Source organism: Perissodus microlepis, chromosome 23 (assembly GCF_051167445.1).
Source record: "Perissodus microlepis isolate ML-2025 ecotype Zambia chromosome 23, ASM5116744v1, whole genome shotgun sequence".
Classification (NCBI taxonomy): Eukaryota; Metazoa; Chordata; class Actinopteri; order Cichliformes; family Cichlidae; genus Perissodus; species Perissodus microlepis.
The window spans coordinates 26,640,276-26,649,992 of NC_140482.1; the positions used below are offsets into that span (position 1 = coordinate 26,640,276).

General features: G+C 36.8%; 1 protein-coding gene and 1 long non-coding RNA gene across 5 annotated transcripts in view; one reads left to right on the forward strand and one right to left on the reverse strand.

Moving 5' to 3' along the window:
* LOC146361647 (uncharacterized) overlaps window positions 1-9,717 on the reverse strand; it is a 33,300-nt gene that overhangs the window by 742 nt on the left and 22,841 nt on the right. The gene's annotated exons all lie outside the window — the stretch shown is intronic.
* Window positions 2,122-9,717, forward strand: part of ect2 (epithelial cell transforming 2) — a 41,693-nt gene continuing 34,097 nt past the window's right edge. The window contains exons 1-3 of one of the 3 annotated variants that reach the window (XM_084921535.1): window positions 2,122-5,424; window positions 6,018-6,159; window positions 7,861-7,940. In XM_084921535.1, the coding sequence (XP_084777661.1) occupies window positions 6,027-6,159; window positions 7,861-7,940 (213 nt within the window). In that variant the 5' untranslated portion in view covers window positions 2,122-5,424; window positions 6,018-6,026. The remainder of the gene's footprint in view (window positions 5,425-6,017; window positions 6,160-7,860; window positions 7,941-9,717) is intronic. The other 2 variants (XM_084921536.1, XM_084921537.1) reach the window with 2 other exon arrangements.

Here is a 9,717-nt window from a genome sequence, read left to right on the forward strand (position 1 = left end):
ATAAAGGAGATGTGATTTCCAACACCTCACCATGTTCCCGATCTACCAGACAAGACTCGTGTGAAGAAAAGATGGGTGTTCAAACAAGATATTATTAAAGTCTGTGCCAGCAGGCAGTGAATTCAGGGGCTGTCAGAGAAGAATCCTCTGCTTGTCATCGCAGCTTGTTTTATTTTGATTTAAGACTGTATTAAAATGATTTAAGGCTGTATTGAAATGAAAGGCAATTATAGCAAGTTGGGTTGTTAAAGAGAAAGACAAAGAGATAAAACAGGCAGTATCTTCACTCTTCACACATTAAAGTATGTGATGAAATACAAGCATCATGAAAAGCCCTGGTTTATTTCTATTCTGTTGTCAGTGATCGGTGGCTTCTCAGGTATGGTGGAGGGTTGGCGTTGCATCATTATCATTCAAACTGAGTCTCTGATCCCCCTTCAAGAGGAAGAGAGCAGGCTATTAATGTTAGACTTGAAGCATAATGTATTCTCTCTGTATTTGACTGGTGTGAACTCTTTTTTTTTTTTTTTTTAAATTTCCTATTCACTACCCCTAGATGAAAACATAATTTAAAGAGATAAGATGAGTGTTTTAAAGTCTTAAATCCTCCAGATTGTCTTTCTGGCCTCAGACATTGACATGGAATTAAGTTAGGTTACCATTTTTATCAGAGTGCTTGCGGGTGTCTTCTAAAAACATGCATTATGCAAGAAACATAAAGAACGAAACCAACTAAAGTGTGTATATTGCTTATATTTAACATTCAATATACATCTTGAACATAGTCTCGATCAATTCTTCTTATTAAAACTAATAAATCCTTATCTGAATGCTTTCTAATTCCCAGTAATAGTTCATCTGCTTTTTAGTGCAAGTATCTAATAAGTCATTTAGCAGCTTGCTTAATTTAGGCATGTACACATGGTCGAAAAAAATGGCTGAAACTTAAGAGCAGCATCAGAACAGGGAGAAAAAGCCATGTAAGTGACTTTGAACGTGACATGGTTGTTGGTGCCAAACAGCTGGTGTGACCTACACAACTATCTCTAGGGTTCACAGAAAATATTCAATATTCTTAGAAATCAGAGGTAAATGATAAGGCTGCTTTGAGCTGACAAGAAAGCAACACTACCTCAAATACTGTAACTGTTACAACCAAGACATGTAGAAGAAGTTCTCTGGCAGCACAACAGAAGAGACAATTAGAATACCGCACCATGTGACCCTCATGTCAGCTAAAAATTGGACAGTAAAGCTTGAAAAGATATTGTCTTGCCTGATGAGTCTTGATTTCTGCTACAACATTTGGATGATAGACCTTGAATTTGACATAAACAAGATGAAAGCATGGATCCATCCTGCATTGTATCAATGGTTCCACTTGTTGGTGGTGTGATGGTGTATGGCCTATTTTCTTGGTACACAGCAACTGAGAATTTTTGAAATGCTAGATCCCACTTGAGTATTGTTGCTGACCAGCCCCATCTATTTATGACTACAGTTTACTAATCTCCTGATGGCCGCTGCAAATGACCTCTACAATAACAAGATTGCATTCCAATAGAGCATCTTTGGGATGTGGATGAACATGGACGAAACTTTCTGATGAATGTTTCTAGCACCTTCTTGAATTCACAGACAACTCTGTGGATTCAAACAGTTCTGGCAAAAGAGGTTCTCACCCAGTACTAGCAAGGTGCACTTAATAAAGTGAATGTAGAAATCATAAATAAGAAAACTATCAGGAAAACATTTTTCTGTAAGTTTATGGTCTCAGCCTCTAGCTTCACATCTTCTTCAGTGCACTGTGATATTCATTTTTTAAATAATTGTCTATTTTGCATAAAGTGGTCTTCTGCTGTTATAGCCCACCCACCTCTAGCTACAACATTTTTCTGTTTTTTGTTCACCACAATCCCAATAAGTAGTTACCTTTCTGTCACCTATACCAGCCTGGAAACCTCTGCTATCAACAATGCCTCCACAGAACTGCCACCCACAGATTTTTTTTTTTTCCACAGGAGAACAGCGGTTTCAGAAACACTGAAAACAACCTGTCTGTCTGAATATGTAGGTGTGTGTTCATAATGAAGTACTTAGGTTGTGGGTGACAGAGCACTAAAGAGAGGGGACTGAGCTTGAACTTTAAAGGTTTGAGGAAGACAAAGCTGCATAGAAGAAAAGGTCCTGACAAAGCTTTGTTCTGCAGTGTGAACCTCCTGAGGGCTAAATACAGAAAGACAGAGACAGAATGTGTGTGCATCAGTTAGATGACTGCAGGAGTGGTTCGACAGCTCAGGAATGCGAAAAGCATACTAAGGCTCTCACAAAAGTCAAAGCAGTGGAAGAAAAACAAAGGAATTGCTGGAAGTCACTGTCTTCACTGTCTTCCAGACCAAGTGCTGCTAGCCAAAGGGCCACTGATGTGTGTGTGTGTGTGTATGTGTGTGTGTGTGTGTGTGTGTGTGTGTGAGAGAGAGAGAGAGAGAGAGAGAGAGAGTCTGAACATTTCATTGGGAAAAATATTAAATAAATGTATTTAAATTTGTTTTCCAAGGGAATGAAAGATGTGGTGCATAGTTCAAACACAGTTCATTCATGTTAGTTATTGCTACTTTAAGAGGAATCGAATTTTGGTTATAAGTCACTGGAACAAATCCAATCTTATGCTAAAACAGCTAAGTAGTATATTGTGGCTGGAAACCCAAGCAAAGCAAAGCTAAGTCTTTTGCTGTTAGTGAGTGTGCTCTTATCAATAATGAATCAGTAGTTGTTCAGGTTAGAGTTCATCTCCTCACGTTGATGAAATCCCTGAAAATTTAACTCATCAATTAGATTTTGTTTTTCATAAAAATGTTCATTTCATATGTTAAAGGATTTGGATGTAACTCTGTATCTTTGCACCCTTTAGTATGTGTGGATATAATATTAGCTTGATATTAGTTCTATAGGGTTCTACAGGCTTGTCCCTAGTTTATTATGTAGAAAACCTTGACTGTCTGGATCTGTATATTTGGGAGTGCAGTCGGCATAATTTAATTCCAAAGTGGAAATCCTCACAAATGACAGTTAATGCATATTTTGCTCCCAATATGTCTTAAAACAATGTGGATGTAAAGGTTAACAATTTAATTTCATTGGAGGTTTTTTAAAAGAAGGCCACAGGCAAAAGATAAATAAGTTATTTTTCTGCTGAGAAATGAGCGTTGTCCCCTTCAATGAAAAGTGAAAGGGATATATAACGTTCTTTGGGTACCATGTATGTCTGCATATACATATGCAGATACTATATCCATAGACAAGAGACACGATTTTTGTAACCAAAGCTTTTCTTCATTTCCATTTGTGGTCTGTTTGTTGTCTGAGTATAACTGACAAATGACATTTTCAGGCTTTGAGTGCCCGCAGGCAAACAGTCTGTGTGGAGAGCAAAGGAAGAAGACCGGCCAATATGCAATTTCAAAACCATCATTTATCATGACAATGATTTATCTTTTCATCAGTTTTCTTCAACTTTACTTTCATCAACATTAGACTGTGGACAATGAATTATACTTGTATACTCGTTAGTCAAGATATGCGCTGGCTGTACCTAAGCCCCAAAATATTTGCTGTTGTCCCGAGTCATCAGATGAGAGTGGATGGGGTTGCAGATTTGGAACCATGTAGCACACAAAGGTATCAGCTACTTTCTTGAGGATTTACTAATTATTTTATTTTATTTTTTTATCCTAAAAAACCCCATTATATTTTACCACGAAAAGGCCACTGGGAACACTTGAAAGTGCTAACACAACAACCACATCATTTCTATCAATGGAATGATCCACTTTCTTGTCTAATGGTCCTATAAGAGTTTCCTGAATCATTACTGCTATGAGCTTTGCTTTTTTCTGCTTAGCTAATGGCTCTTTTGTATCTTTTATAACCAGAGGAAGTAGTGTCAGATTACCCAGATAGTTCCTTCAGGTTGTCGGTGGTCTGTGTACTGTTGTCTAGACCCACAAAGATTAACCAAATATCCACACCATTTTGAGTATGGCTATATAAACCCCACAAACCCACATCCAAGGCAGTCCCAGAGGAGAGTTCTTTGGATTACCTAGGAATAATTATGAAAACAAGTTAACTCTTAAAATATTAATAGCTTAAAAAGTGTGACATGCTGCATATGATACTTATGTATAAAGCATAAAATAAATATGTTGGACTGTGCACTTATGAGGATGGATTTGTGTGTTTGTGTGTGCATATGTATGAGCCTAACCTAAGGAGCTAAGGCATAGGGGTTAGTATTTCCCTGGGAAGAGTTCACTGTCATTGTGAACACTTTTGCATCGCTTTTCTTTTTCTCTCTCTCATAATGGAGAGCAAGCAAAAGTGCGAAAGGAGAATTACAAACATTTCACACATATTTTATTACAGAGCTGGATTTTGATATAGGATACACCCATGGGTTATAGTCACCAGCATAAATGCAACAGGGCGTGTTGTTTTAGATCATTCTGCTATGTTAAGAATAACATAGCAAAACCCCCCAAAACAAAACAGCAACAACAACAAAAGCATTTTCAGGACTGCACAGGAAACCAACAGCTGTATAGGTATGCATGAACACATGAAATTAATGCATTTCACATTAAAATTTGTTGTCATTATTAGTGGGTTATGTTTAAACTGTTTAATTAATATTTGTAGGTCAGCAGTATCACATGTCCCATGTACTGCTTTGGAATATTAAAAAAATGCTGGAATAAATAATCAGAATCTGCAGATAATTTTAAAAAAAATATTTTGGAAGCAATGATTCAGGTTTATTTCTTAAATTAAAAACCAACACAACCTATGTGGAGAGAGAGCGAGAGAGAAAGAGACTTTGAACCTTCTTTTTTGTAAGCGATTCAGTTTCCCATGGAACCTGAATGTAACATCACTGGGTGTATACAGAGTGCAGACTGTCTGCATACTGCTGTTGTGCGCATCGTTATTTGAATGAGCGGACCAATCAGGGGCCTCGCTAGACGGAAGCGTTCGGCTTCCTGTCACTCTTACCCAATCAGCGCGCTGTCCTGTTGTTTGCCTTGCTTTTTGAATTGAGCTGGAGCAGCACACTGACACCGTCTCTGCAATAGTATCGAGTAGTTAGCTGTCAACAAACTGAAGTAGTCATTTTGGACTATTGTCATTTATAAAAACCAACATGCATTGATACTAGACCCGTGATTTTACGGAGCGATGTTACAGCTGTTTTAAAGAGCGTTTTGAACCGAAGAGGAATTGTGACGAGTTCTTAATTGTGTTGTTGACTTACTAGCTTGGTGGCTAGCTAGGTCAGCTAGAAAGCTTGTTAAATATTACTGATTCAGCGGCCAGTTGAGATTCATTAGCTAGTTGTTTTTTTTTAAGAAGGCATCAAAACAGTCGGTAAGTCTGTCTTTTTATTACTGTACTTTTTGACAGGCGCCATGTTAAATATTAAACGTTAGTAGCGTAAATAGCTAACGTTAATTGAGCTAGCCCTTTTTTGGATATCATCTTCCTTTGAGTTGTTAGGCTTATTCTGCAGTAATTTGAACTATGCTATTTTTCTAGCTCATGGGTTTAAATTTAGATTTAAACGCAATAGCTAGAAAAATGAAGCTTCTTTATAAAATATGTGTTTAACGGTGTGGGTTTGAAAGGGATTGTTGTCACGATACTTTTTGTCCTCTTGCAATAAACACTAACATTGGATTCCGTTTTTAATAATATTTCCTTAATTGCTTACAACTTTTATAAAGAAGTTTCACTGTTAACAGCTTTTAAGCCAGTTTTGTCCAAATATGTTGCATTGCCTAGAGTTGAACTTAACAAGCACTTCTAGTGTATGAAATCGTGACAAGTTGTGCCACTTTCTTCAGTTGACATCTTTCTTCTTACTTTCCTAGTTGGTATACCTCTTTTCTCTAGCCTTTCTGCCTCGTTGTGTTGTCCCTCTGTTCTACCCTGTAACTTCTGAAAGTTTGGTGCCTCCTTAGGTTCCTGCCATGGCTGACAGCAGCATATTGACTTTAGGGACAGCTCGGAGTCTGTTGGTGGATTCTTCGGTCTATGATTCCAGGATTGCTGAAACCACCAAGGATCATGTATTTCTGGGCATGGGATGTGAAGATGGGGAAGGTCAGTGCATACTTTCTTTTTTCTTCCTTGCCTAAATTTCTAAAACAGACTCTCAAAGTCAAAATGCAGCTAAGTGATCTTCAGTTTTTTCTCCAAATCAAGTCTTTGGTTACAACAAAGAAATCTTATAGTTAACATTATGCTGTAGAAAAACAAAGGCAAAAGTCACTAGTCCTAGAGACTTAATCTTGGATTTATTGATGCATTCACTTCACTCAGTTGTCACTTTAGTTTCAGCTAGTGTACCCATTTAAATACAACATCACTGAAAAAAAAATTGTACTGTTTAGTTCCCATGGAGTAGGTAAGATTTTCCCATTACCTGCACTTTGATCCTGTCAAAGGTTGGGTTTTTTTGCTCTTTAGTTTAGCCTACTTGATGACAAATGCATGGGCAAAATATTAAAATTACTTTTAAGTACTCAAAATTAATTTACACGAGTCACAGTTTAAAATAACTAATGTTAAATGAACACCTCCTTAGCTGTTGTGTTATGCCTCAGATACTGTGTGCAACTATTACTGTGTACACAGTGTAGTTCTGTTAAGTCTTAAACCTCCTATCCTCCTGCCCTATCCTCACATCTTTGTTTCTGTTTTTGAAAATTTGAGGAAAGACAGTTTTCAAGAAATCAGAAAATCTTTCCTCTAAACTACTCACTAAAGCAACATCTGTTTTTGATTTTCTTTATGAGGCATCTGTGTGCCAAACCACACCCGACGGTTATGCGAAAATAAGCGAAACTTGGCCTGGCCCACTCAGTACATTTGCCAGGGAACCTCAACATTACCTCAGGAGAGCAAGTGCTTATGTTTTTTATTTATTTATTTAGTTCATTTTATTTTTTGTGGCTCATCTGTTCACATTTTTCCGTTTATTACAATTTACTCACCACTGTCAGCCTTTCACATCAAAGCAAACACCGAAAGTGGCTCCATTACTTCTGGTGTTTGGCATATCACCCAGTTTCTGTAACTTGGCACAAACAGTATGCATACTAAGGACATGCTTGAGGCGTGACTATGATATGTCAGTGTGGGAGCCTAGAGATTTCTAGATACAGAAGCAGATCTGGGCACTAATGGAGAATATTTCTATTCCAATGTTTTGTTTTGTTTTCTCTTTCCAGTACCACATGAAATTTAGGAAAAAACTGTAGTGACTTAAGTACCCCAGTCACAAGTATAAATGGCTTTGGCACCATATTGATGCTGGTGATTGCAGTGAGCGATCCACCAGCCAGTGTATTGGTTTTAATAGAACCGGTTGTTCTTCCTCCAAAGTTACCTACTGACTCCTGAATTTTCCTAAAGGGATTTATTTGACTGTTAAATATGACTTTTTTGAAAAGCTGCAATAATGAAAACTTGCAAATAATAATAATAAATGATTTCCTGGTTGATTTTTTTTTTTATGGCTGGAGGTTGGGTACAGGTAACTGTCAGGGTTTGGATCAGACACTGATAATAAGCTGCAACTGAGTTCATTTTAGGCTTGTTTGACTGTCACTCAAAATGAGAACGGAAGACAAAAACAACAACTTTTTTTCTCCCCAGAGACAACCTGCTGCCTTGATCAGTCGCTATCACATGGTTCCACATTCTGCTATGTGTGTGTGTGTGTGTGTGTTCAGTTGTTCTTGATTCCCCTTTCCATTTTCCTGTTGCTCACTCTGGCTCTATTCTGTTCATCTCTGTCAGATATGCTGCCAAAAGTGGAGACACGGGTTGTTCTGGTGGGAGAAGCAGGCAGAAATAGAGAGCTGGCCAAAGCACTGCAGGTACGTCGTTCCTCTGTCAACCTTACACTTCCACTGTGCATCTATTAAGGTTGCAGACCTCCATGATCTGAGCTGGTCAACATAACTGTTCTGTGTTTTTTTTTTTTTTAAAAAACAAACAAAAAAAGTAGGTCACAGGCCAATACACTGAATCCTCTAGACTTTTGTCAATGTGTGGTGTTAGCTGAAATGTTTGGCAGAATGGCCTTGTAATTTATCCAAATATTAGATTTCTTAGATTAGAAAGTCTTCTGGTACAGCACAAATTGGAACATGATGGATGGGTCCTATAGATGTCTCGAAAATGCAAATAATTGTGGCACCAGACTATAGGCGTCTGTTTAATTAGATTTATTCTATGTAATTATGCACAAATCAAGAAACATGGCATGTCATTAACTGGTTCATATACTGCATATTTACTGTGTAAATATACATTACAGTACTGTGTAACTGTAGCTGAGGGTGTTCTGACCACTTTTATCTATTAATGAATGACTTGTTATCTTTTGTCTTCTATTTTAAAACTAGTGTAATATTGTTATTCGGGCTGAAACGATTTATCAAGCAGCCTTGTCCATAATGTTGTCATAATTTAATGTGGAGCCAGGGTCTGTATACACACAGCGAAGAGCAAAGAAGCAACACTGTTACGAGGCGGTAACTCCGGTGGAGTTTTTCTAGTGCCCAAACGATAGCGCTTGTTTTTGTCGTCGCTATTAATTACTGTAAAATCTGGCAGAGCCGTTCATTAAACCAACTGTTTAATAAACTCTAACATAAAGAAACGTGAACTTTGTAAATGCTCCAATTCATTGCCGTTTGTAGTTAAATTAGGCAGCTTGCTGAAGGCTGACAGCAGCCATGCAATTTTACATAGCAGAAATACCTGTAAGCAGAACAAAAAGGGGTGAGTCTAAAGGTGGGTGAACTAGACCATATTTATTTCAAGGATTTCATAACATTTTTCAGATTTAAAGTGAAGTAATATAAAATATAATATTAAGTAAATGTTATTAATATTTAAATAATATAAAAGTAAAAGCTCTTTTCACAGGCCAATAAAAATGAACCACTGACCTAGTGCTGTGAGGTTGCATACTGAATTATTAATATTAATTATTAACGTCTACGTGAGTTTAATGTCTTGTTTCCAGCAGAACAAAAGTTTGCATCAAAGCACAGGGCAAATGTCAAAATGCTGATATGCTCAGTTTTAGTCACTGCAACCATCACATTCATGCAGAAACACATGCACAAAAATGCATTCACATCAACACTAGCCAAATCTATTAAGAAGACAGAGTAAAGGTAATTTAAAAAAAAAAATTTTCATTTTTTAACCCATAGTTTAGGTTGCTTGTATGTCTTATTTTATTTTACTTTGACCTTGGACTGTCTTAGAGGTTATATATTTTTGCATTTAAGAAAATGTTTTCTTTAAAAAAAAAATTCAATGTGGTTCATAAATGTAATTAAAGGGTTTATGTTTTTACCCCTCAGCTCTAAAAAGCTGATTTTGTACACAGGTAAACTTAAAAACCTTGCAAGTGTTAAAATGGAAACCAATAGGCAGTTAATTTAAAAAAAAAACAAAAAACAAACCCTGTGTATTTTCTCTTTTGAATGTTTATTATTGTTCATTAATTAGACAAAGGTATTTTTATCTAATTAATCAATGGAATAATCAGTAGAATGCTCAATTGCTAAATGTCATATTAACTGACTGTTGCATTTATTTAAAAAAAAAAAAAAACATGATTCATTTTAGGACATT